Source organism: Martes martes (genome assembly GCF_963455335.1).
Source record: "Martes martes genome assembly, chromosome: 4".
In the NCBI taxonomy this organism is placed as follows: domain Eukaryota; kingdom Metazoa; phylum Chordata; class Mammalia; order Carnivora; family Mustelidae; genus Martes; species Martes martes.
Window position 1 is genome coordinate 184,757,976 of NC_137891.1, and position 26,251 is coordinate 184,784,226.

At 63.6% G+C, this 26,251-nt stretch overlaps 1 protein-coding gene across 1 annotated transcript; it reads right to left on the reverse strand.

Moving 5' to 3' along the window:
• Positions 1-451: 451 nt before the first annotated feature.
• Positions 452-25,686, reverse strand: TMEM201 (transmembrane protein 201). Its single transcript, XM_080802206.1, has 11 exons — positions 25,556-25,686; positions 18,637-18,757; positions 17,916-18,110; positions 16,535-16,711; positions 14,695-15,044; positions 13,852-14,055; positions 8,448-8,677; positions 5,357-5,428; positions 4,475-4,774; positions 3,547-3,684; positions 452-2,555 (listed from the first exon to the last, which is right to left on the reverse strand). The coding sequence occupies exons 1-11, from the start codon at positions 25,666-25,668 to the stop codon at positions 2,458-2,460; spliced, it is 1,998 nt and encodes a 665-aa protein (XP_080658332.1). The 5' UTR covers positions 25,669-25,686; the 3' UTR covers positions 452-2,457.
• Positions 25,687-26,251: the final 565 nt, after the last annotated feature.

A 26,251-nucleotide genomic window follows, 5' to 3' on the forward strand; every position in this document is an offset into this window, starting at 1 on the left:
GCTATGCACCTGGAGTGGGGGTGTCAGCGACGAGCCTGGCTGCCAGGAGGGTCAGCGGGCCACTGGGAGGCGGCTCAGGAGAAAACAAGGTCTGTCGCCCCTGCGGCTCTGGGGTCAGGTTGGGGACTGCTGGTTGGGACAGGCTTTCTGCCTGAGCCCTCGCTCACGCTGTCCCCAGGGACACCCTCCTTGGTTCTGGGCTCAGCCAACTCCCGTCTGCCCCGCCCGCCCAGGCCCTCCTCAGGGAGCAGGTCTCCTGGTTCTAATCCCTTCACCTCCAGGGGACAGGTCACGCTGTACTTGCCACCGCCACCATAAGCCCCAAGACCCCACTCTCAACCCTGTGTTGAAGAAATGGGTGAAATCGCTTCTACCTGCGGCCAGGACCCCTCCCTGCCAGGCCTGAGCCTCCGGAGTGAACAGAAGACAAGATGGACTGAGGTATGTAGTTCAAAGGTTGGTATCTTTTTTGGTTTCCTTTTTTGCTTTTATAAAGAAAAATACGGTTGTGTTTTTTGACTGAAAGAAACATAAGCAAGCCCCCTTCCCCACCCTGCCTCTCCCCTGCCCCTGCGGGGTGCTGGGACCTCGGGGTCTCGGGCAGGAGGGGCCAGAGGAGGGGGCGGGCACTCTGTGTTGCGGGCTTCCTCAGAGCCAGAGGAAGGGTACTCGGGAGTGGAGTTTGGCTTTGTTAGGCAAAAATAAAATTAAAAAACTTGACACACGCGCCCGCTCCACAAACAGGGGCCAAACAGCACCACCTGTGCGTTGGGATCAGCCCTGGCAGTCGGACTCAGGGTCCCGGTGCGGCCCCCGGCCCCCCACGCCCCGTGTGCTGGGGGGGAGGCAGGGCGGGAAACAGCTCTCAGGACAGGAGCGGGGTGGGGGGGGGGAGAGGAGAGAGGCGGAGGTCAGAGCAACTCCTTCCCCACATGGTAAAAAAAATTACTAAAAAAGCACCCAAGGCTTAAAAAAACGAAACCTCCCTGGCAGGGAGAACTGGGGCATCCCGCTGAGCAGCAGAATGCCTTACCTGGCAAAAATGTGTAGAAAAATAAAATTAAACTTTATCCCTGAATGATAAAGACCCTTCCTCCTGTCCTCGCGACGACTCCCCTCCACCTCCCCCACGGGCAAGTCTCAGAATTCACCGAGACCGCCAGTCCCTCCCCGAGGGGCACAGGCATGTGCAAGACACACACGCGGTCCATGCTTGCTTGCTTGTCCGTGTCTGAGGCCCAGGGCAGTGGGGACGGGGTGGGGGAAATCTGAGGGCCACATGCACACGCACACTCATTCCTCACAGCACTGGGGGGGAAGGGGTCCCTGTGCCAGACCAAGGGCCTTCCCTCCTCCGCTCAGGGGCAGGGCGGGACCCCTGGCACAGAGGCGGAGGGTCGCGGGGAGCAAATCCGTGGGAGCAGTAGGCAGGGCAGTGGCGGGGCCTGGGGAGTGGGGTGGGAGAGAAAGCCAGCCGAGGCGGCCTGGAGACCGAGGTCACACTGAGCCCACGGTGACAGCACAACGAAAGGGAGGAAGGAAGGAGGGTCTTGGGGGGCCAAAAGGGGCCAGGTTGGTGGCAGGGCAGGGTGTGGGGTTTGGTCTCCTTGGAGACCTGCAGGCTGCCCCGAGCCTGTCCTGCACAGCAACGCAGGCTGAGGGCTCCAGCGAGCCCCATGCACGGAAGAGGGGCCCAGGAGCGCAGGCCTGGGCAGGTCACCGGAGGTAACAAAATGGGGGAACAGGAGGGCAGCAGGGAGGCTGGCAGGGGGAGAGGGGAGGAGAAGTGCTTACACTAGAACTTGAGGGGCCCTGGGCTGGGGACCCCAGGCCCCCACCTCCCCAGCCAGGAGAGCCAGAGGCCAGGCCAGACTTGGAACCGACAGGACAGGGCGAGACGGGGGCAGGGGAGGCCCGTCCTCAGGGGGGCCTTGTCCAAGGGCTCTGCTCTTCCCCAGGCAAGACTGAGCGTGAGTGACACAAGGACCGTCCCTTGCTCCTCCCCCAGGGAACCTGAGGTGGCTGCGTGGGACCAGAGTACAGTACAGAGAGGTGGTCCTGGCCCGCAGCGCAGGGCCGGGGGGCAGCCGGCTCCCGGGCAGTTACAGTAGTAGTGGCCCTCCTGCCGGCGGGCTGGGCAGTGCGGGAGGGGACCCCAGGGTCCCGTAGCCCCTTGGGGATCCCTGGCTTCGGGATCAGGGTCAGCACCAAACACAAGTGATGTCAGCCGAGGAGACGGGCAGGGAGGAGAGTGATCTCACCGCCCACGCTCAGCCCTGCGGTCTGTCAGGTGAGGAGGGGATCCCGAGGACAGGACGGGCCCAGTGGGGTCACAGGCCCTGGAGAGGACGACAGAGGCAGCGCCCCGGGGAGGGCTCCGAGGCCGGCAGTGGTGGGAGCAGCATGCACCGGGGCACCCCTGAGCCCCTCAGGGACCTGGAGGCTTCGGGCCACAGCTCAGCGCAGGACCTGGTACAGGTAGGCCGAGGTGAAGAGCACGTTGGCGGCCAAGCTCACAGCCAGGAGGCCCCGGACCAGGGAGGGCCCGAAACGACCTTGGAGAGAGAGAGTGAAGAGACGCTGTCAGAAGAGGGACTGGTGGGTGGTGGGGTCGCTTTGCAGGGGGGACCACCGACCCAGCCCCCCAGGGGCCTCCCCGCCCAGGAAGACCCCTGCCCCTAGGGTCACTTGGTCAGTGAGGCACCTCCTTTCCTGAGCCCGCGCTACCAGACGGGCACTGGGCTAGGGGTCCTGCACTTGCACCCCGGGGAGGGGGTCGAGGGGCGACCGCCACTGCACAGACAGGAACAGGGGCTCCAGCAGAGTGAGGAAGGCCCCACCCAGGCTCCGGGTTGGGGTTCCCTCCCCAAGTCTGTGCTCGGGGTCTCGCGGCTGCTGGGTCGCACCCCAGACCAGCCAGATGTGGGCGGCAGCACCTATTTCCGGTCGGCTCAGAACCACCTGTGCACACCTGTCCGTCCGTCTTCCCCACACACGTGGCCCCCCGACGCCCCTGGGCTGACTCCTGCGTCCCCACCGCGTGCCCGGGGCTTCACAGAGCCAGGAGCTCATCTCACTTCCCGCCCCGCGGCCTGCACGCAGGGGAGCTGGACGGGAACCCCGCAGCTCCGCGCCGGGACAGGCACTCCAGGTCGGCGTCCTCCCAGGGACCCCGTGCGAGGGCTGGAGCGCTCTGCGTCTGTGCTGGTGACAAGAGTCCCCCTGCGGCACTGGGGTGCTCGAGATGCAGCTGGCACAGCCGAGGAACTACGTTCTCACTGGTGCTAAATGTTCCTTCGGTCAAATCTGAGAGCTCCCTGTGGCCAGGGGGGATCCAGACCCTGATTGGAGCATGGGCGTGTTGTCTGCCTGCCCCGTGGGGCTGGACTCGGAAGGTGCTGGGAGGTTATCTCACAGACTTCTGGCCCTCGAGGGCCCTGGAAAGCTTTCTCTCTCAGGGTCCCCGACAGACCAGGAGGGGTGGGGGCTGCAGACCCACGGCCCCCTGAGCCACCCTGCCCTCCTCCCCCAGGTTGGAGCACAGACCTCTCCAGGTGGCGGCCCCCTCTGTGCACCCTTGGGTGGTGGTGTCCACTACACAGGTGGACGACTGGGATGAGTCATCCTCTTTCTTGATGGACCGGCTGCTGCAGGCACTGCCTCTTTCTGGCCCCGACCTCATGTCTGCAGAGAGAAGGGGTGTCTCAGCGGGGACTCACAGCTCACCCCCAGGGACAGATGTGGGGTGGCTCCACCTCCAATCCCAGGACCGTCCTTGGACGTGGCCCTGCCCACTTGCCCTAACCCCAGGCAATGGGAGGCCAGGTCCTCGTTCATAACCCGGCTGCGCAGCTGCCAAGAGGGGAGCTGGTTTGGACCAGGAGCAGCAAAGTCCGTGCCCAGCAGGCTCTGGCAGATGATGGCCACAAGCGAGGCTTCGGGAGGTGGGGCAGGGGCTGGCCAAGGCTGGGACGTGGGATGTCAGCCTGTCCTTCCACCTGTCTGGCCAGTATCCAGGCCCGCTGCGGCCAGATCTTCTGAAGCTGCAAGAAGCACAGCGAACCCACACGTTCAGGGGAAAGTTCCACATTGTAAAGGTTAAGGCCCGATATAAAAAAATTTCAAAATGCTTGTCAGAACACCACCATCCGAGCAAAACAAAAATATCTACGACCAGACAGGCACAGGCTAGCAAGGCACGATGCCTTTTTGATCTGTCCCAAAGAACAAAGGCCCCTCAAGGTCAATTGCAAAAGAAGAAAATAAAATCAGCCCACGGAGGGCAGTATCTATGACGATTCAAGGGCACCAGAAGCCCAGGCCGGGAGTGTCTGGAGCTCAGGAGAGTAGCCTCACGTGCCCAGGAAAAGGGCAAGGACAGGCTGTGTGTGACCTCCTGCTGGGTCGTCCCACACCTGCATGGGACCAGCGGCCCTGTCACAGCCTGGCCAGGAGGGCAGTCAGAGGGTCGTACCCATGTTGAGCTTCGTGTCCTGTGCTGGCGATCTCTGCGGGACCTGCGGTGGCTCGAGGGGGAAGAGGCTGCCGTTGTGGGGTGAGTGCTCGTCTGAGCTGCTGGGTGTGCTGGGGGCCTCCCCGGGGGGAGACGCGAACAGCAGCAGCTTCTGCCCCTGCAGGTTGAGCCGGGCCGGGCTGATGAGGGGCCTGCGGTGGCGCAGAGAGCCAGAGCTGGAGGCCACGGAGCCAGCCACCGAAGGCGCTGGGGAAGGGAGCGGGGAGGAGGGACAGCATCCCGACAGCAGAGAGAAGTAATCTGGAGGGCAGGAGGAGGACAGAGACGACGACTTCTGGTAAGACTGGTGACAAGGCGTGAGCGTTCCCCACTGTCACAGCTACCCTTGCTGTGGCTCCTGTTCCTTGGTCCTGGGGTTTCTCCTCTAGTAACCCGGGAAGAAAAGCAAGGCTGCGCCAGGACGGGGGACAGAGGGCAGCCTGCCGGGGGCTGAGGGCAGCCAGAGGATCACAGACCCTTCGCCACATCCCTGCTGCCCCCTGAGGGCACTCTTGACTTAACTAAGGTTGGGGAACCCCAGCCCTGCTCCTGGCGGGGTCCTGAGGGCGCGCCTCCAGGAGTCATCACCGATAAGGGCGACGGCATTCTATCCGATCCTGGAAACTGCTGCGCCCATTTGACAGAAGAGGAAAGTGAGGCACAGGATATGAGTCACTTGCCCAGGGCTGCACTTGCTGGAGGCACAGGGCTGAGACTTGAACACCAGCCCCCTTCGGACCCTACAGCTCAGGCTCACCACGCTGTTGTTCTATCCACGGGATGTTCTGGAAACTCCCGCCCACGCCGCCCCCCCATCGAAAGCAGCTTCCCCGTCCTTTTTACCTGAAACAGGAACCTCTCCAGATCGAGACACCTGAGATGGGGGGCGGCTCCCGCTGAACAGATACCCCGAGTCTGGAGGAAAAGAAAGGGTGATACATGTCAGGCCTGTGGGGACGACAGCCGCCCACCCCCTCCATTCTCCAGTCCCTGATCTGCTGACATTTAACCTTTGTCACTCGTGTCAGGCTTTCACGAAAACACGGGCTCTCAAGCGACTCCGTGAACTACTGTCCGAGATCCGCTTCGCCCGCTCTCAGTTCGTGGGGAAAGTCACCCCGGCCCCCTCCCCCCAGAGCCACTCCTTCAGCCTTCTGGGGTCCCCCCACCGCTAACCTGTGCCTCAGTCAAGCGCCCCCCGAGAGCGGAGACCCCACCCCACACATCCTGTGTCCCCCAGCGCTCGGCCGAGAGCTGAGTGTGGGAAGACCCAGGGGCTGGTCCACCGCCCTCGGGGTCCTGGGGGTCCCCTGCCCCTTTCCCTACAAGGCCCACGGACACAGGCCCAGGCCGAGCCCTGTGTCTGGGTAAGCGTGGCCACGTGGCCTTTCCGGAACCTGTTCTATGGATGCTAGGAGAGCAGTGTCTTTGCTGGGCACGAGCTGTAGGGACGCAGGGATAAGGCCGGAAGCAGGGAGGAGTAGAGGAGAGCGAGAGAGAGAGAAAGAGACAAACAGATAGACAGACACAGGAAACGGGAACCTGGTTACCTGAGCAAGGAGCTGCAAAAACCCAACGTCACCGCCCCCGGCAGGGAGGCCCTGGGATCCCGCCCGTCACCAGACGGCCGAGACAGGCCTGCATCCTACAGAGGTGCCCTGCGGTCCTTGCCTCCAGCCCCGCAGGGCAACAGGGAGGCTGTGGGTCCTCCATGATGGGTGGGAAATCCCGCCCCCACGGCCTGCACTGGCTCTGGGATGCCACCCGCAGCTCCCAAGGCGCTTGAAACGGAAGCCCCCCCGCTCGGCCCCCGGGGCTGGCGAGCACGGAGAGTCCTGCACAGTCTCAGAGTCTCATCCCAGGAGTACAGGCTGCTCTGGGCTGGGAGGTGCCAGGCTCCCAGCGCCCCCAGCAGTCTGCCTGCTCCTTCCCAAGTTCTCTTCAAGGGCCACAGGGAACAGACGGACGTCTTTGCTCAGGGGAAAAGGAAAAGCATCCGAGTGTGAAGTCGGGATATAAGCAAAATGGCCTTTAACTACCTTGGAGGAGCTAAGCCTCTGGTCATTGCCGTTACGGGTATTCCCATCCCGTAATAACAGCGGCAGCCCTGTCTGCTGAGGACCCTGCTCTAGAAGCTTCCCTGACGTCATGCCCACCTCAGGCCTGAGGTACGGCCTCTGGTTCGAGGCCCTTCCAGGGTCACGGGCTGGGGGCCCACTTGGCTGCTCCCAACTGACGGTTCCTGGCACTTCAGCTGCCCCCATCAGGGGCTCAGGAGACCCCCATGGCGTGTGAATCAGCACTAGCCTGGCTAGAGATGGGGAAGCCTGAGCACCCCCAAGTTGCCTCCAACAGACCGGCAGCTTTTCTCCAGAGGGAGGAGCGGGGTGGGGCGGAGCTTGGGGCTGTTTCTCAACCCTGCGTCTGCCCTACGCGGAACAAGAGGAGCAGGAAGGTGCCCCTCGGAGATCAAGTCCCTGCCTTTCACCCTGCGGGATGTTAACTGGAGTCATTTCTCTTCGGGCGCTTGAGATCAAGAGTCCTATCTATGCTCTACTGACTGCGCCAGCCAAGTGCCCCGCTCATTTCATATTTTAGAGAGCAAAACAAGAGGCAGCCTTCCCCCACAGTCTGCACCTCTGTCCCCAAGACGGCCACCGGTAGGCCCCGGCAGGACCCGAACTGAGCTGGTCCTACAGAGGCCTGGGAGCTTGTGTCCCTGTCCCCACCTTGACCCCCACCAGCCCCACCCTCACCCCTACCCAGAAGGCCTGATGAACAGCTCCACAGAACATTCTAGGGGAAGGGCCCAGCTGCTGGGCCTCCCAGGTTCCCATGTTCAGGGAATTCCAGGGACCAGGGACCACCCCCAGGGACACAAGTAGGGGATCAGGAGCTCTGCTGAATGAGCGGAGGAGGGCGGCTCGTGCAGTAAGCCCGCTGACTTCTGGTTACACAGAACTATCTGGAGTCCAGACCTCTGTACTCGGGCAATCACACCTTCGGCCCTACCCGAAAGGCCTTGAACCCTACCCACTGTGTGCCCCGTCACTCCTGCGTGTGACGCACCCTCTATCCAGGATGCCTGAGCTCAGGAACCAGACAACTGGGCACAAAGCCCGGCTCCGAGCTGCAGTGGGACCCTGGGCAAGTCACGGCGGGGGGAGCGTGGGGGGGAACCACAGCTCGAGGGGACTCCGACTAGAACCGGAGCCCCCAGCCCAGCAAAGCTGCTGGGGGGCTTAAATGAGACACCAGTTGCAGATGACCAAGCCCGGATTAACCAAGAGGGCGCCCACATTCTTGGAGGCTGGGATCCTGGATCGTGGCTTCCCACTTCCAAACCCGCCACCCGGGAAGCCAGCCCCCAGGACGCAGCCCGAGGAGGCGGCAAGCCCAGTCCGCTCAGGGGGCTTCCCAGAGCACTGAGGGCCCTCACAGAGGTGCTCCCCCCGACGCTCCGAGGAGGAAACACCAGATTTAATTTATAACTGACTTCCCAGGAAGATTCTGCTGCAAAAGGTGAAGGATGGGACAACGTCTCCTGGGACAGGGACCAGGTCTCGGTTGTGCCAGGGCCTGCAGGCAGCAAGCACTCGATAAACCGGGGCAAATGTTCCAGCCCCCAAGCTAGAATGGCAAAACATGGCACTCACGACGACAGTAAGAACGGTGGCGAAAGACCACGGCCAACGTGTGGGCGTCTACCGAGCGCCCGCCGCCCTTCGAGAAGGTGCTTTGAAAGTGTCACCTTGTTTGACCCAAACACCCACAGGCAGGTTCTGCCACAAGCCTCGTTTTCTTGGAGGGAAACTGAGGCTCAGAGTAGGAAGGCAGCTGCCGAGCAGACGCGGCCCCAGGATTTGAGCCCCGTTCGGCCCGTCCCTCCAGCAGGAGATCCGGGAGCCCCCCCGCCCCGCGCCGCGCCCCTTACCTGCCCGCGTCAGGGAGGGTATGGTTCCCAGCGAGAGGGCCCGGCTGAGGCGGCCTGGCAGCGAGGAGGGCGAGGCCCGTCGCGGAGACCGGAACAGCTGCTGGCTGGCGAGCGGCAGGAAGCCGGGCGGGGTGGGGATGAACAGAGACGGCGAGGGGCCCGCGCTCGGGCAGGGCCCGGCCAGGCTGGGGCTCGTGGGGCAGAGGCCGGCGGCGACGCGTGGGGAACACCTGCAAAAGCCCGTCGGGCGCGGGAGAGAAGAGGAGGGTCAGCCCCCGGGGGGGGGCTCTGGAGGCGGCCTCCGCCCAGGTCCCGGCCCCTCTCCCCTGGTGCCAGGTGGGGCCGGAGTCGGGGTCCCAGGGAGGCGTGCGTTAGTTGAAGCGGAAAAGCAGTCCGACCGCATTCACGCCATTAGGAGCGGGTGGCTGGAGGCGCCAGCGTGACCCAGCCCTCCCCGCATGCCCCCTCCGAGCCCCCTCAGCTTCACAGCAAACTAGTTCCACTACTAGTCTCGGGATTAAAGTGACACTGTCGCCCTTGCCAACCTCACGCCAACCCTTCGCCTTGAAGCGAAAATGCCCACGCCCGCGCCGGGCACCCGGTGAAGGCCAAAGACCTCGGGCTCCCCCCGGCCACTTGGCTCTCCATGCCCAGAGCCTCCTGATGGGGCGGCTGAGCTCGGGGAGCCCCCTGCTCCCCAGGGCCCGGCTCCGGGCATCCCACTGCTGCTCTCTGGTCTCGTTCACTTGTCTAAAGCCCCTTGCAGAGTGGAGAGGGAGGTGATCAGGCTCGGGGACCCCTGGGAAGTGGCTCTTGGGGACGCAAGCCTAACTCCAGCTTAGAAAAGACCAGTCGACGATCGCAAGGCTGCCCAAAAGACGTAAGGTGACAGTGTCTCTTTAACTCGAGAATGGGACAAATCACACAAGAGGACCCAGTGGCCCCAAGCCAGATTGTCAACCATGCTTCTGATTAAGGCAACCAATTACAGAGGGAGGGGAGGGACAGAGGCAGTTAATACATTAGTCCGCCGTCCGGACGGAGCTGGGGGAGGTCCAGCCTTACCTCAGTCCCAAGGGACAATTGGGGCCATGGACAAGGTGCCGATGGATAGGCAGGCCGGCTCAGGCCCTGCAGCAGAGCCGGGGGCCGGCTAAGGGACCCACCCTGCGCCCCTCGTGACCAAACGCTCGGGGCACCGCTAGCAGAGCCACACTCTGCTCGTCTCCCTGTTTTTCACTCCCAGCCCTTGCTTTAAAGAAGTTCCATGAGGCAAGCGTGGGGTCCGCCCTTGCCCTCCTAAGAGAATCATGGGACCTTTTGGTGCGTTCCAAAACACCAGGAGGCTACCTGGACGTCAGAAGCAAAGGCGGGCCCCTGGGTTTGGGGGATGTGGGGAAATCGTGGCAGGAAATCATTAAGCCCATTGCCAGAGGTGTCTGGCCAACTCCCTGCAGGACGAGCCCGCACGCCACACGCTGACTTGTCCCGCCCAAGCCCGTCGGATGCCCACCTCCTTGCCCCGCCAGACACCTGTGGAAGGTTCTGGCTCTACACAGATCAATTTTGTTGTCACCGTAGAACGGTGATACCACGTGGCAGGACGGTGCCACCACTGTGGGGGAAAGAGCCAGAGGCGGGGGGCCACCACCTCACTGCAGGGGCAGGGAAGGCACACTGGGACCTTTGGCCAGCTTGCTCTGATCGCGCGTGAAGTTCTGTCCCCTGCGGGGGCCTGCGCCTCCTTGGGGACCCGGCAGGCTGGCAGGGCAGGCCTGTCCAGCAAAGGGCAGCAGCACCCGGCACCGGGCCTTCTGTGCCCGCCCCCACCACAGAGCCCACTACCCCCACCTTCCTCCACCCGGCAAGTGAGGGGAGCGGCTCCACGTCAGGCCGCAGGGTTCAGAGGTGGTCAGCTGTGCCCAGGAGAAGCTTCCGGGGCCCTTCCAGCTCTTGCCCACTTCCCCAGATCCTGCTCACACCTGGGGCCGCCCCAGTGCTTAGAACTCGAGTCTCTCAGCCATCTGGCACGGGAGCTCTTCCCAATCTCTGATTCCGAGAATGTTGGCACTGAGGAGCTGGTGTCAGGAGGTCTGACCCCTGCTGCTGTGACATGCAGTGACATCAGTCACCTAGCAGAGCCTCATAAAGTGCCAAAGGTGCTCCCGTCATGGCTCCGCAGCAGACGGTCCCTGGAAACCTCTGCCAGGCTCCAGGGAGCTCAAAGGTATCGACGCTTCCTTTGGCAAGCAGCCCCCCCCCCAAACCAGCCCGCACCCTCAAACCCCATTTCAGAGAGGCACTGAGCCCCGAATCCAAGTCTGCACGTCCACTGCATCAACGGGTTCTGGGACGGGGCGGGCAGCATGTCCCATCTGATGCTAAAGGGGCCACCCGGTCTCTTTCAACCCAATCCCAGTCCGTGACGGGAACGGAAGGAGAGAAAGGACTACATTTTAAGCAGCAGTTTATTGAGACGGGGGAAAAGAGAACCCAGCAGGGCACGATGACAGCCGAGCCCTGAGCCGCTGGGGCCTGCGTCGCCAGCACCCAAACCTGACTCCCGTGGGCACGCCTGTGCCCCGAGGTCCCCTGCCCCGGCCCAGAAGCCTCTGAAGGAACGTGAAAGAACAAACCAGACATGGTGCCTGACGCCCGCCGGTGGGAGCGGAGCCCCGGAGGCATTTATTGAGAATACAGCATGAAACACACGACATCTACGGCCGGAGTTACGGTTACAGCAAAGACAGAGTCACCGGCCAGTCCTCTGCAGGTCACCACACAACCAGAGAGGGCGACACACGTGGCAACAGTCACAGACAGAAGGGACATGGGCTCCTCCCCAGGCGGGTGTGTCGAGGCAGCTGCTCCGCCCGCGGTGGGGACCCCAGACTTGGAGCAAGAAGACAGCCAAGTGGGCCCCCCCTCATGTCTTGGAGACAGTCACCCCGACCGCAGTTGGTCTGACAGTGGTCCCCAGCAGAGGGGACAGAGGTCCCGCGTAGGGCGACGCATTTCCAGTTAATAAGCCCCGATTCCAGTGCTGCCTGCACTCCCTCAGCTGTTGCCAGCAAACATCAGAAGGCGTGGAAAACACTCCAAGCAACGCACTTGGAAGGACGGACAGGTGGTTTTTAAAAAAAGTCACACAGAACTCTAAAAAACCCAGGACGCCGCGCTCCGAGGACGCCCATCTCATGAGGGTGACTTTCCCTCCCCGCTAGAGGGCAGGAAAGACATCTGCTCAGCGGGGGCTCCTGGCCAGCACGGGAGCTGGTTGTGGTTATTATAAATAATTTAACTTAAATACACACATACACACAGATGTCCTGCTTCTACTCAACGCCAAGAAAAGCAGTCATTAGCATCACGCTGTCAGTTTCCTGGAGGACAGGCGCTTCCGTACACGAGGGCACGCACAGCCAACAGACCACGGGCTCTTGGCCTGGCACCGGCCGCCTCCTCTCCCCACCCCCAGCAGGCTGACTGGGGATGAAGGGACGGGCACTGGGCCATCCCCCCCTCCCCCGACGACAGCCAAGCCAGGCCCGCAGGGCTCGCTCCCGGTTCCTCCTCCTTGGACGGTCACCTTATACCTCACTCTCCGCAGAGAACAAGCCAAGCCCAGCCAGGCGGGGGCTTCAACTGGGGCCACACAGCTGGGAGGCAGCTCCAGACCACCCCCCCTGACCCCAGGTGCAGGGCGGTGCCCCGGCTGCCGCACATGCACGTGCGTGGGGTGGGGTGGCTTCCTAGGACCCCGTGAGCATGTAAGGACCGTGACAGCAGGACCCAGACTCCATGAAGGGCCTGGCACCTGCCCCTCGGGCTCAGTTAGTAGGTGGCCCCTTGCTGAGCATGACCCTCACGGGCGTGTCCTCTGTTTTGCCTTCCCCCAGCTCCAATATGTAACGGGGAGCGGTTGGCACCCTCGGGGGCCCATCTGGAGGGGAACTGATACTCAGTGACGGGTGCTAGGCCACACTGGCCCTGGAGGGAGTCAGCACTCAGGGGCCCTGCAGAAAGGTCCACCTCTCATCTCAGATGGTAAACTGAAGCTTGGAAGAGCCCAGGGCCTGGCTGCAACCAGCCAGTGACTAGCAGGCGTGCTTCCCCGGGAGCCGTGACTCTGTCCCTATGTTCCCACCTGCCCCACGGGGAACCAGGAAGCAGGAGCCTCAGCAGCCTCTGGGAATGGTGCCAGGAGGATTAGTGACAGGACAGAGAGGGACAAGGTGACAAACGACCCAGGGTCATGTGTGCCAGTCTTGGGCCCCTGCCCTGCGCTATCCGTAGGGAGTGAGAACCTTCCCCAGGCATCCTGCACGGGCCAAGTGGAGGAAGCGGGACACCCCGGCGCGGGGCAGGGTAGCAGGCCAAGAGGACTCAGGCCTCCGCAGCCGGCCAGGTGGGGCGGCCTCTGCTTGGGAGGCCTGTACCCCAGCCCCTGTGGCAGGTGGGGGTGGACGGTGCAGAGGGCTCGGCCACCGGGATTGGGCCCTGGCTTTTAAGGGCGAAGCCAGCTGCATCTCAGGAGGAGGAGCAGTGCCCAAAAAGCAGAACTGCTCGGACCCCCCCCCCCCAACCGGGCAAACGCCTCCAGCTGCCTGGCTTCTGAGAAGACACTCACTGATCACAGCAGCTGCAGGATTCTCTACGTCCCCCTCAAGAGCCTCACCCCACACGCTCAAGGTCAGGCCCAGTTGGGACCCAAGAAGAGTGTTCTCCGTTCCTGGGGAAGGAGGCCGAGGGACCATGCATCTCAGGAAGGTCTTGGAGCCGGAACTGAACCGTACACCCGGGGGCGCAGCCCTGTGTCCTCTTGGTTCCCCGGCTCCGTGAGGGCTGGCTGGACCACAGTCACGACCAAAAGGATAGACCAGGGAAGTGATGTGGAGACCAGGTAAGGGGGGCTCTGCTCTGGCCCGTGCTCAGCAGCACCTGCCCATGCCAAGCAGCCCAAGGAGGCCATGCGGCAAGGGCCCAGCCCCCAGCCACTGTCACCAGCCCGAGCCAGGGGCTCAGGGATGGAGCAAAGTGAGAGGAGCAGCAGACAGCAGGGACCTGCCCCTCACCCCTGGTGTGAAAAGCAGGAAAGACTGCAGCCAGGGCGGGGGTCCTGGAGCTGCCAGCCAGAGGCCCTGGGTCAGAGGCAGGCTGTGTGGTTACCCCCCAGGATCCAGTCTCGGGGCGGGGTGGGGGGGGGTCTTTGGCCAGAAAGACAGCGGCAGTGGTGGGCAGCTAGAGGGCACTTGGGAGGGTAGCTTGGTGGTGCCGGAAAGGACAGGAGCTCTAGGTTGGGCAAGGGCAGGAGTGAGGCAGGTAAGACGCAAGTCAGAGGGGCCCTGCTCCGGGCCTGTCCGTCTGTCTGTCCTCCCCCCGCAGTCACTGCTGCTTCTCTGACCTTCGGGGCCGGAACCTCCGCGGGCCTGTCGCCTTCCTTGTGGCCACGGCTGCCGTGAAGCCCACCAGGCAGCACAGGGACGTGGTGCTGAACTTGAGTGTGTCCAGCCAGCCGGGCGAGGCAGCCTGCAGGTACCGCTCGGTCAGGTGCAGCCCCAGCAGCAGGGCCCACAGGCAGGTAGAGAAGGCGTCGATCCTCCGGAGCCTGCGGGACAGAGGAGGGCGGCAGTGAGGGCCCAGGACGGGCAGGGTAAGAGCCCGCTCCCTCCGGCCACTTCCAGTCTCCCATGTCCATCCCTGGTCCTGCCCACAGCACAGAGTCTGGGGCCACGAGGAGAACGGGGGCCTCTGACTCCCACTTCCAACACCCACGTGCCGCACGACTCTGAATGGGGGGATCCCAGGCTACAGACCCTCCCTCGGAGCCCCCGAGATGACACGGACACTGTTCACCCCAGTCTCCGAGTGCACAGGGGAGGAGGGGGCTAGGGCCCCACTCGGTCCCCAGACAACCAGGGATGGAGTTGGGCCGAATCACCCCGCCTCCGCACCAGAGAAGCCCGAGAGACAGAAGCACGCCAGGTGGCCGAAGCACATGGCGGTGAGGGGCAGGCCGGCTCCAAGTGCCACCAACTCCCTCAAGCAGGCCACACGCGTTTCCTCTCGACCCCTGCCCCCCACCTCACCCCCACCGACTCCCAGCGGTCGGAGAAGAGGGACCGTGTCTCGTTCCAGCCACGCCACGGAGCTCTGCCCACGGCTGTGTGCCCAGCAGGGCCTCCTGGCCTCGACTCCGGGCGCTCCTCCTCCCCCCGAGTCCTGCCCCGCTGGGCTCCGCACACACCTGAGGCGGCCAGCCAGCAGCATGGCCAGCAGGCAGGTGAGCAGGCCCAGGGCCACGACGCCCATCTGGTGGCTCTGACCGAAGGCCCAGGCCTCACGCAGCTTCTCGGCCGCGTGCTCGGGCAGCAGGCCCAGCAGCTGCTGCCAACCCTCCGGCCCCGGGGTGCTGCTGTTGTCGGGTGCGGCTGAGCCGTTGCCACCGGGCGGCAGGGCTGGGGGCAGGGTGGCCTGTGGGGCAAAGGGGTTGCTGGTGCCATAGAGCGCGAGGGTCAGCAGGAAGGTACAGGCCAGGAAGGCGAGGGCGCGGAGCACGATGACCTGGACCGGGGCCTTCACCGCAGACGAGAAGCTCTGAGGGGGAGAGGGACCAGTTATCGAGACGGCCAGCGCCACCAACGGTCATCCCCGGGGCCCGCTCTGCATGGGGGGTCTGGCCAGGGCCCCCGAGCATTTGCTGAAGAATCCACCTGGTTCCAGGGGCGCCTGGGTGGCCCAGCCAGTTAAGCATCCGACTCTTGATCTCAGCTCTTAGGGTCCTAAGCTCAAGCTCTGCTTGAGCAAAACCAAACCAAACCGCCACCTGGTTTTCCTGACGGTCAGAGACGGCGTCTTCAATTCTTAGGTACTCCCAGCTTTGTTTCTCGGTTTCCTGCCGGGCTCCACTGCTGGGCCTCCTGCCTTTCCCGGCCTTCACCCGCCACGGACGTCACCGCGCCGCGTCGGCTACGCTCTCCCATGTCCTCTAGAGAAACACTTTTGATATTACGGTGATCTGTTTTTTCTAATAAGTTTTTCCTTTTGTCAAGTTCTCATCAAAAGTTCCGACTGTGATCTTAAATGGAATTATAACACACACCGCGATAACTCAGGCCAAAATGAAGTTAAAAAGCCACAGCAACCACGTTGTTTGGTCTAGGAACACGGTGGTGAGGAGGAACGCCAAAGGTCAGTGCATCTGGCTTCCTGTCGTGTAGAAGTGGGCGTGTGGGCTGTGGCCGTGGCCTTGTGGTCAGAGGCCTGGGTGCAGCCTGAAACCACACCAGCTGGGCACGGAGAGGGTGGGCAGGAATGCCTCTGGGGGGGGATGGTTTTGTTTTGTTTTGTTTTAAATTTTATTTATTTGTCAGAGAGAGAACACAAGCAGGGAGAGCGGCAGGCAGAGGGAGAAGCAGCCTCCCCAGTGAGCAGGGAGCACAACGCAGGGCTCAATCCCAGGATCCTGGGACCATGACCTGAGCTGAAGGCAGATGCTTAATGACTGAGCCCCCCAGGTGTCCCTGGGGTGGATGGCTTTTACTTCTAAAGCCACCTGCTATTACCTCAGAGTTTCCAAACCAGAACATTCCATCAACCTACTACAGTGATAATAATTAAAAATAGCTTCAGCTAGACTGTCCTGGGTTCAAATCCTGGTGTGCGGCCCTCTGCGAGTTATTTAAACTCCCCAAGTTTGGCTTCCAGCTGTAACTGGGGGCCACGGGGTGGGATGGCAGACCCACCAAGAAGGGTGCCGTGGCGGACTGTGCCAGTGTCAGGGAAGCAGGGCCCTGACACCCACCCCCCACACCCTGCGCTCAAGCGCACCAACACAATCAGAGCCACTCTTCCTGGGACCCCTGCTTGGTCTGAAGACAGGAAGGGACAAGGGACAGGGGTAGGAATGGGGCCCCTGGAAAGGCTCCTGCCTCCAGGAAAAGGACCTTAGCTCTGAAGAGGTGCCCTCTGCTCACGGGGGCTCAGCCCTCTACCAGGGGGTTTCCGCCCCATCTCAAGGTTGTGACTCCCCAAAGGCTGTGGCGAGGGTGGTGGCGGCCGGGGGGGGAGGGGCATCTCACACCAACCTGCGTGTGGCTCTGGTCTGCCTCCCGGCGCCGGAACTGGTGGCTAAGCAGCAGGGCGCGCAGCTGGCGGTTCTGGTGCTTGATGTAGTACTCGACAGCTGCCTGGCACGGCCGACACAGCTTGTACATCTGCTCCAGGTGGTGGCGGTACACCTCGATCTCTTCGTCGTACCTGCCCTGTGGCGCGGGCGCACGACAGAGGCTCAGTGTCCCCGGGGGGCGACCCTGAGCAAGCCATCCCCGCCGGAACCTGCTTCCGGTGGTGCCCGACTCGACGGATGGCCTGCAGTGGTGATGCTGGCCCCCGAGTGGCAGGCCCAGCCCAGAACCTGGCATGTGGCAGGGGCCCACAGGTGACAGGGTCCTCTCCAGCCAGGTTCTGTGACCGCACAGGGGGCACCAGGAGGTCAGGAACTTGGGACGTGGTCCCTGCCTCAGGCTCCACTCCTGGGCTCTGGGGAAGGAAGGGGAGTCCCAGGAGAAACAGCTCCAGGCTGATGCTACTTAGATGCAGACAGAACCTGCCCAGAGGCAAGGTCTGCCCCTGTCCTTAAGACCAAGGATCTAGAAAACACTAGAGGACCTGGGGCTTTTGTGGGAGCTGAAGGGTCCTTTGGGCTTCAGACACAGCCCAGAAGACTCAAGTCTCAGGCCTCCTCCCTCGAGAGGCAGCAGCACACCTCTCCTTCCCCGGGGGAGTCCAACACTCCAGTCTGCAGCGGCCAGGAGAGTTACCAGTTTGGTCTCTTACTGGCACAGAATATGCCAGAGCAGCGGCTCCGGTTGCCAAACTGCACCCGCCTTCCCTTCTTTAAGCAGGTTCCCCGTCTACCCCTGCTCAGCCACGGCTCTGTGCTATACTCCTTCCTGCCGGCAGGAGCGTGGGGAAGCCGGGGCCTCTGGGCCCCAGGTGGGCTCCTCTCCAGCGGCCAGAGAACCCCTAGACTGGGCTGTGCTAGCTAACCGGCCTGCCAGGCCCCACCGTGGGCCCAGACGAGGCGAATCCCTAACAGGGGCTGCTGGGCTCTGCCTCGCTTCCTCTCCCAGAAGCTGGGAGCACCCTCCGCCGACCCCACCGCAACCCGCCAGGCCGGCCAGCGGACAAGACGGACCCAGAGACACAGATGCGACAGTCTGACAAGGCCTGCGCTGGAGCCCCAGGACCCCACCTCCCCACTGCTTGGGACAAAGCCCTCAGGCAGGCGCTGGGGTTTCCAAGACCGCCCTGGCCTGGACCCTGCCGGCTGTGACCATGTGAGCATGAAGTGTGCCCCGACGGAGGTGGACAAGGTCGAATGGCTGGGATGTGGGGCTGGCGCAGGGCAGGAGGAGGAGGCCCCCCCACCATGCACCCCCCCCACCCGCCACGCGCCCCCCTCACCTCGTCCCGCGGCGCGAAGGCGGCCAGCTGCTTGATCTTGGTGGTCTGGTGGTGGCTGCACCTGCGGCACAGCAGCACCTGGCTGCTCACCCACTGCTGCGGCTGCGCAGGCGCGCGGGGCCGGGGCGCGCCGCCCACCACGTGGTTCAGGTGCTCCATGTACTGGGCCGGGATGGGCTTGTTGTAGTCGCCATTCTGGGGGAGGGGGGTGCATTGGTGGAGTCAGTGGGGGCGCCCCAGCTGGCACCACTCCAAGGAAGTGGGGGCGACCTCAAACCTCCCCTCTCTTTGCAGGCAATGGCAGAAGCTTTGCCATGTGGAGCCCCAAGAGTGCAGCCTGCCCCCTCCCCACAGCCTGCAGCCCTCTGAACCCTGTGGCACCCTGTGGCTCCAGGGAGCCGGACAGCAACCTGCGGGCTGGCCACCTGGGTTTGTGGCACGGAGTTTCCCCGCACTGCAGCCCCCCGCCCCCAACTTGCTGACCGAGGTGTCTGGTGGCCTGGCAGAGCCGGGTGGTGGCTGTAGAGCATGGCCCACACACCCACGCGACCCGGCCTCTGCAGGGAGCCTGCGGACTCCAGGTCTGACGCAAGGCAGGGAACGGGCCCCGGAGCCAGAAAGATCTGGGTGTGCACCTCAACCCGCCACTTGTAGGGGTATGACGCTGCCACCCCCGCTCCCCAGGCCCGTGTCATCCTCTCGGATAGAGGGGCACCCGCACCTCCTGGAAGCCGTTGTACTGCTCACAGTGGGGACAGTCCCAGCAGTTGCGGTTCCCGTAGGGCACAATCGTGTCCTGGTTGCAGAACCAGCAGTTGACGATGGTGTGCGTCGGCTTCATCCTGTGGACGAGGACAGAGTTAAGTCAGCCAGAAGAGCTCTGCCACCTGCACTATGGGAAGCAGGACGGGGGACCCAGAGCCGGGGATGCAGCAGGCTGGAGGAAATGACTGGACAAGGGGCTGGCTGCGTGCTGAGGGCTCACTAGGAGGACCAGCAAGGAGGCTGAGGCTAGGTGGAGCTTCTCCTAAGGCCGATAGACAAAGTCCGCCTGCTTGTGCTCCAGCCACCCCCCCCCCAACCTCCCCAGGGAACACCTGAAGATGTACGAGACCCCTTGCCTCCCGCTGGTCTATGTGGGAACCCAGGGCCACCCCCCTTCTGCGTCCTGGGGCTCAGGCAGGGGGGCAACAGGGGCCAGGACCACCCTCCTGAGGCCTGCAGACCCTGGGCCTCCCCCTGGGCCGTGGAAACGGTGCTCTTCTGGGAGTTTCCAGATGGCAGGAGCCTCCTGTGCTCCACAGATGAAAACCCCAAGAGATTGAGGCCAAGGAGACACAGGGGCGGGGACTAGAGACAGCTGCTCAGACTGGAGCCAAGCATCCCTGATGGAGGGGACAGGGCAGGCCATCCACAGGGGGCCTGGTTGGCCACACATGTGGTGACAGGTGGGGTCTGCAGGATAATCCCAGCCCAGACACTGGGGGATCTGTGCTCTGGGCGCCTTCACCCAGCTCACTGGCTGTGGGGTGGGGGGACTGGGGGAGAGAAGAGCAGCTGTCCAGCAAACCCCTCCAGTCCCAGGGAACCCAGAAACCCTGCGGGCAATGGATGGCAGCTGCTTGAGCCCTGGGATCCTGGCCTCATGGCCCCTGTCCCTTCTGTTCTCCTCCAGAGGCCACCTCCAGCTCTGGGGACTCACACCACACCCAAGTGCTGTCCACGGGGCAGCCACGACCTCATGCTTCCTCGAGCCAGAGGCCCTGGCTCTGCCAATTCTAGATGTGAGCCCCAGGAAGCTTGTCCTCACCCAGCCTGGCCTGCACCTGCCAAGTGCGAGCGATCACAGAACCCGCGCCTCCATGTGTTACAACGATCCAATGGCACGAGACACACAAAGGTGCTCTGCGGCGCAAAGGGCCAGATCCTGGTACTCGAACCGCAGCCGCCTCCTGGCCCCTCCCTCACCACCCTCCCACCCCCGACCACTGGCAGGTTATGAGGGTCGTGCAGGCAGCCTTACGACCTGTCACCTGGACAACAGCATGTCAAGGGTGGGAAGTACAGAACAATGCCGGCCTAAGTGCCTAATCAATGGTGGTCAGGCTGGGAAGGGGTTGGGGGAGGCAACGGTGTGCAAGGAAGGGCCCCAAGGTACAGAGGGCACCCTGTGTCGCCCCCAGCACCCACAGCAGCACACTCTCTGCCCCTGCTCCGGCCAAAGCCCTCTCCGAGGACAAGGGCCTGCCATGTCCTGTCCGTAGCTAGAGGCCAGAGCAGGGCCTAGAAATGGCCAGGCGGTGCAGCACCGCGCTCCCGGCTGTGTGGTGTGGCCTCTGGGGAAAGTCACCTACCTCCTGGAACCTCCGCTGTTTAGGGGACAATGGGGATCATGATAATCCTTGCCCCAAACGGAGGCTGCTGAGGGCATCAAACCAGGGCATTTAGGAAAGTGCTGAGCTTGGCAGGAGGCTGGCGCAAGGCACTCGGACAGCTTCCCCGGGCTCCACGCACAGATCGGGGGACGGCGGCGCCAGGCAGGGCGAGAGGTGCGGAAACCCGCCCCGCCGAGATGCTGCCACTTGTCTTGCCCTCTGCTCATTCATGCCTGCTTTACAGGCGTCTCTGTGATGGCGCAGGGGGCCACATCCCCTTGAGTGATGACGCAGGCCGAGAGACCTCTCTCACCTGCCCCCGCGGGCCCCATCCTCACCAGGGGCCTCCTCAGCCCCCCAACCAGGCCCTACCTGTCCTCTGGGGAGACGCCAAGCAGAGGAGCCGGCAGCCTTGGCATAAAGGGCGAGTGGGGCAGGAGATAAAGACGCTGGCCCCGGGGACCCCCCGCGGGTGAGCAGGACCTGCAGCTTCCGTCCCAGGGAGCCCCCGGAGCCCCTCCTGCCCCAGGAATCCATCATTTCCACTCCGAGCCTCCAGCTCCGCTGCTCAGGAAATGAGCCTGGCCTGGAAGCGGGTGGCAGGAAGGACAGGCGGGGGATCAGCTCTGGTCCCCGGGGCTAGCCTGCCACTCTGCCTCCTGTCGCTGTCACCCCGTGGTAATCCCTGCCCAGGGTGGGGGGTGACGGTGGGGGTCCACAGGCCACCAAATCCTCCCCAACAGTTCCCCTGTAACCAGTCCTGAAAGGGTCCAGGGCCTGGGAGCGACGGATGGGCCAGCAAGCAGCGGGGGGCCGGGGGCACGAGTGTCAGCTCCCCGGCCAGCGCCGCTGGGCCCCGGAGGGCTGCACCCTCCTCCGCCTGGACCAGGCCTGACAAAGGAGTGTGAGGGTCTGTCTATTCTGAGAGCTTAGCGCCGCTCCTGCTCCTGCTCAGGGAAACGCCCCCCCAGGTCCCCTCATGAAACCTCCAAACCCCTCCTCCCCAAGCCAACAACCTCCACCCCAGGGAGGCTCTAGGACAAACCACTCTGAGTAGTGGGCGACGTCTGAGCTAGTAAGACAGCATGTCTCCGTACCACAGGCAAGGATGAGACAGGGCAAGGATGAGACAGGCCCCGGCGAGGCAGCCTGAGGGAGGAAGGCTGGGCCCCAGCAGGTGGGCGGACGGGGGGCGCCTGGAAGGGTTCACCCAGCTTCTGCTGCAGCATGTTGAGCTTCTGGGCTCTGCTGGAGCCAGAGGAGGCCCGAAGCAGCCAGGAGCAGGGTAGCCCCTTGGGAGAAACAAGAGGCAGCTACGTTCTCCAGACCCAGCCCTCCACAAGCCCCGAAGCCACAGACCGGGGGGAAAAAAAGACAGACACACGCCCTCAACAACAGTACCAGCCAATCTGCTCTGATGGGCATTTAGGGAAAACACAGCTCCTGTCCTGACATTTTCTACACAGGGGGCGGGGGCCTCTGTTCCAGGAGGGGGACCACCACTGAGGGACGCAGCGCCAGGTCCTCCACACCAGCCGGGAGCCCAGCACCGCATCACATGGAGGAGATACAAGGATGAGGCTCCACCCCTATCCAAGCGGGCTTAGCGTGGACGGAAGACGCATGTCCACGTTTCCACCGGGCCCCAAGAAGTGCCCAGCCTCCCCCGAGCGGGCCTGGCAGACTGCTTCTGACCCCAAGCACTGCGGGAGGGCTGCGCGAACCCTGGGAGACGGTCTCCAGGACAGGCAGGCCGGTTCCCTTGGAAGCCAGGAGGGCAGCCCCTGGCAGGGCCCACGACAGCATGGGACAGCCTCACAGGTGAGGGGCCTCGCTGTAGCCCCAGGTGGCTTCTCACTTGCTCTTCTGTGCCCTGAGCGGGCAACGCATGCTGTCCTAGCCAGGAGAGTCCGAGCAGGTGTCCCTGGGGCCGCCGCACCAGCAACACCAAGAAGCAGTTTGGTGCCTCCAGGCCTCCTCCCCGGCCTCAAGGCCGTCCTGCCGGCACCAAGCTCGGAAGCTGGGAAGTCCGCAGACCCACCTCTCTGGGGACAGACCTGGCCTGGGGATGGCGGACGGCCCGCCGTCGCCCCAGCACCGCCCCATGTTCATGGAGCACACGCCAGGCTCGTCAGCAGAGACGAGCAAGGCTCTCCACTTCTGACCCGGACACGAGGAGGAGAACTAGAAGTCCACAGGGCAGCTGGTGACAGATGTCACAGGAGAGGCCAACTAGCAGAGCATTTGCCGTTACCCTAAAGAATGGGTCTGCCGGTCAGCAGGGCACAATGAGCAGATGGCATTCAGACAGGCGGGGCTGCGGGGCCAAGGGGGGAGGGACACCCGGCGGGCATCCAGGGAGGGCTGGCCCCTGGGCTGGTGTGCGGCGGCAGGAGAGCGCGGCCGGAGGCGGGCGGGAGACAGGGACTCCGGACACCAGGATGAGGCTCTGCTGCCCAACCCGGGAGGCTGGTCTTCTCCGTCTCTAAACCCCAGAAAGTACACACACCAGTAAACACCCAGGGTGCCACGGGCGGTGACATGGGAGGCCCCGAGCAGGGATATGCTGGCAGAAGATAAGATCCTGGACACAATACCGAGCAGCAGAGTCCGGAGATGGGAGTCGAGGTGGGGCAGGAGCAGGCAGCCATCAGGAGCCCGGAGGCAGGGCAAGCTGGCCCCACAAAGCGGAATTCAGGCTCCCAGCCCGTGCGGACAGTGGTGGCCTCCTGCGCGTGCTCAGTGAGGACCCAGTGTGGGGCTTAGTTAGGACCTGAAGGGCTGGAGTGGATCTGCTGTTCAACGGAGGCCAGAGGAGGGCATGAGCCCAAGCTCTCCAGGCCCCGGTTCCCTCATCTGGAGAAAGGGCTTCTGGAGCCGGTGTGCCCGTACTACCACATGCTGTCAGCACCGAGTTACCAACGATCCGGGCAGGACTACTGAGGCTCTGGGAGGGCTACAGCACTTCCGAGAAGCGGCCTCTTCCCCAGGCTCCCAGGCCAGTCTCCGACACCTCTGTGCGGAGCCCACCAACACCCCACCCTCCCAAGTCGATTTCCAGAAACAACTCTCCTCATTCAAAACCCATAGAGCGAAAGCCAACGTTCCTCGCTGTCACAGCGATCTTCCTGCTAGAGGGAGAAGGGCTCAGTCTCTGCAGGGCTGGTCATGCTTCTGAAGCAGGACAGGGGCCGACTTATGATGCCCAGACAAAAGCCCGTGCTTTCTGATAATCTCAGAGCATCCTGGAAGAGGTCTGGTCCTTCTCAGGCCAACCAGGAAAGAGATCCCCACGCCACACCATGACTCTGGTGTCCTGCTGCTGAGTGAAAAGGCCTTCCAGGTACCCTCCGGGCTGCCCTCGAACCAGCTTACCCAGCACAGCCCTGCGTCTCCAGATTCCTATCTCTGGGAGAGGGGAAGTTGCAGCCAGCAGCCCAGGAGGAGAGAACAGGACCCCTGAGAAAAGCCACAGCTAAAGACACAGGAGCGTGAGGCACAGTGAGCAAAGCCAGCCCAAATTCAGCCACACTAAACACAACGGAAGCCTGACCCAGGCTCTGATCCTTGGTGTACCACCCCCCATGCCAGGGCATCCGGGAGGCAGCAGTGTCCAGGAGACAAGCCGGGCCCTGAGCTCCCTTCTGCTGTCCACATGCTCTGGGAATCAGAGCAGACTGCCACATGCCCCTGCACTTTGGTTCCCTCATGTATAAAAATGACCACCTTGAACCAGCTGGTCCTGGGAGCCCCTCCAGCTTCCAGAAATTGGGCAGGAACCAGAACACTGGGAGACCTGCAGTGCCAGGGACCCCTCGAACCAGGAGCTCCATCAATCCCCTGCCATCCTCCCCTGGGAAGCCACCCCCTGCTCAGCCTGCCCGTCTGGCTCACCCTGCAGACACAGCTGATGTCCCTCCTACCCTTCCTCCTCCAGGAAACCTGTGACTCAGTCACCCTCCTGCCTTTCCCCCTTGGATGAGAAGCAGCACATGGTGGCAGTTAAGGAAGAACCACCAGACTGCCCAGGTTCAAATCCCAGCTCTGCCACTTGCTGCCATGTGACCACAAGCCCAGTTCCTTCTCCTCTTCTACCTGGTACTGAGCTTTGCAGGTCCCTTGCTGAAATGACAAACCCACCCACTCTGTCCCTAGGATGCGTTCACAACCCTGTCTTTTCCCCCTGTTCTCTGAGAGGCCGGATCAGATGTGGAAACAGCTGGGCTGCCCCTGAGGCCCTGCTGAACTAGAGGCCACTCCACTTTTCTCCCTGACCACGGAGGACCCTCAGAACACCGGGGTCAGCATGATCTCTCAGCCCTGTCAGGGCTGGGACAGGCACTGACCTAGCTCGGCAGTGGCAAAGGCAGCAGCAGGAGGACCGGCTCGTTTAAGACTATTAGGCTTCTGCGGAGCCTGGGTGGCTCAGTGAGTTAAGCGTCTGCCTTCAGCTCAGGTCATGATCCCAGGGTCCTGGGTCCCAGGCCCGCATCAGGCTCTCTGGTCGGCAGGGAGCCTGCTTCCCGCCCCCACCCCCTCTCTGCCTACTTGTGATCTCTGTCAAATAAAGAAATAAAATCTTAAAAAAAAAGAATATTCGGCTTCCCCGCTCTTGGACGTAGTGTAGCCCAGGGGTTAGCAATGCGGGCTCCAGGACCAGGCGGCTTCAGTTCACACGGTGGCTCTTCTAATTAATGACAATTTACTCAGCTCTTTTGTCCCTGGGCTTCCTTCTCCAGGGGCTGCTGGGGTCGTGACTCTGATCGGGCCCCTATGAAATTAGAACAACGCCCCAGCCGGCGTACGCCCGACCAGAAAGTGCCGGCTAGTGTCAGTCCATCCCAACGTGTGCCCGCCGAGCCGGGCTGAAGGCGGGCAAGAGCGCAGTCCCCATCTCCGCGGGACTCTCCCGCAGGGTGTCGGGGGCCGGGGTGGGCGTGGGGCGGCCCTGCAGATCCCGCGGCTCGGCAGGCACGCGTCTCCGTGGGGGAGGAAGTTTGTAACCCACGCGCTGGCCGTCCTCGCCCGCCCCGCATTCCTGGGATCCCCGAACCCACCCCCCGGCCGCTTCCCCACCACGAAGATTCCCAGCCCAGCCCCTAGCGGGCCGCGCGCGTGCAGAGCGGGTCCCGGCGCGTGGGCGCACAGGCCGGGCCCCCACCGCCACGCCGCGGCCTCGCGGGCAGGGAGGCGCCGCGCGGTCCCGGAGCGGCCGGGGCGGGCGGAGAGCGGCGGGCCGAGGCCGCGTGGGCCGCGCGCACTCACCTCCGCGCGATCCGGTAGAGCAGCACGCCGGCCGCGGCGCACGCCGTGACCCCCAGGCCGCCGGCCAGGCCCGCCGTGGGGCAGCGGGCCAGCAGCGCGCTCACTCCCTCCATGGTTCCCCGCGCGGGCAGCGGGCGGCGGGCGGCAGACGGCGGGCGACGGGCCACGGGGCTGGGGGCCCAGGGCCGCAGGCGGGACGCGGGGCGGCGGCGCGCGCCTCCTCGCGCCGTGACCTTCGCCGCTTTGTAGCCGGCGCGGGCCCGCCCCCTGACTCGGCGCGCTCCCGCCGCGCAGCCAATCGGGGCTCGGGGCGAGCCCGGGGGGCGGGGCGCCGGCGGAAGCGGCGGCACCGGGCCGCGCGCGCCCTCGCGCGGCGGGAGGTGGGAGGCGGCGCCGCCGCGCCGGGTCCCCCGCCCTCCTCCGCGCCCGCGGCCGGCTGCAGGCTGCAAAGTCCGGCAGCCTTAGCGCCTCGGGACGCTGGGGGTGAGTAGTCTCCCGCTAGTCCGCTCGAACAGCTGTTTTTCTGCAAGCTGCAGCTCTTTTAAGCTACTCCATGCAACAAAAAATTAGTTACTGGAAACATGAACGTCCGTCCAGAGCGGCGAGGTTGAATGGATCTCAGGACAGCCCTACCTCCGAACTTCGGAAAGCAAGGCGGGGGCTACGGGTGCTGGCCTGGCGGAGGACACGGCTCAA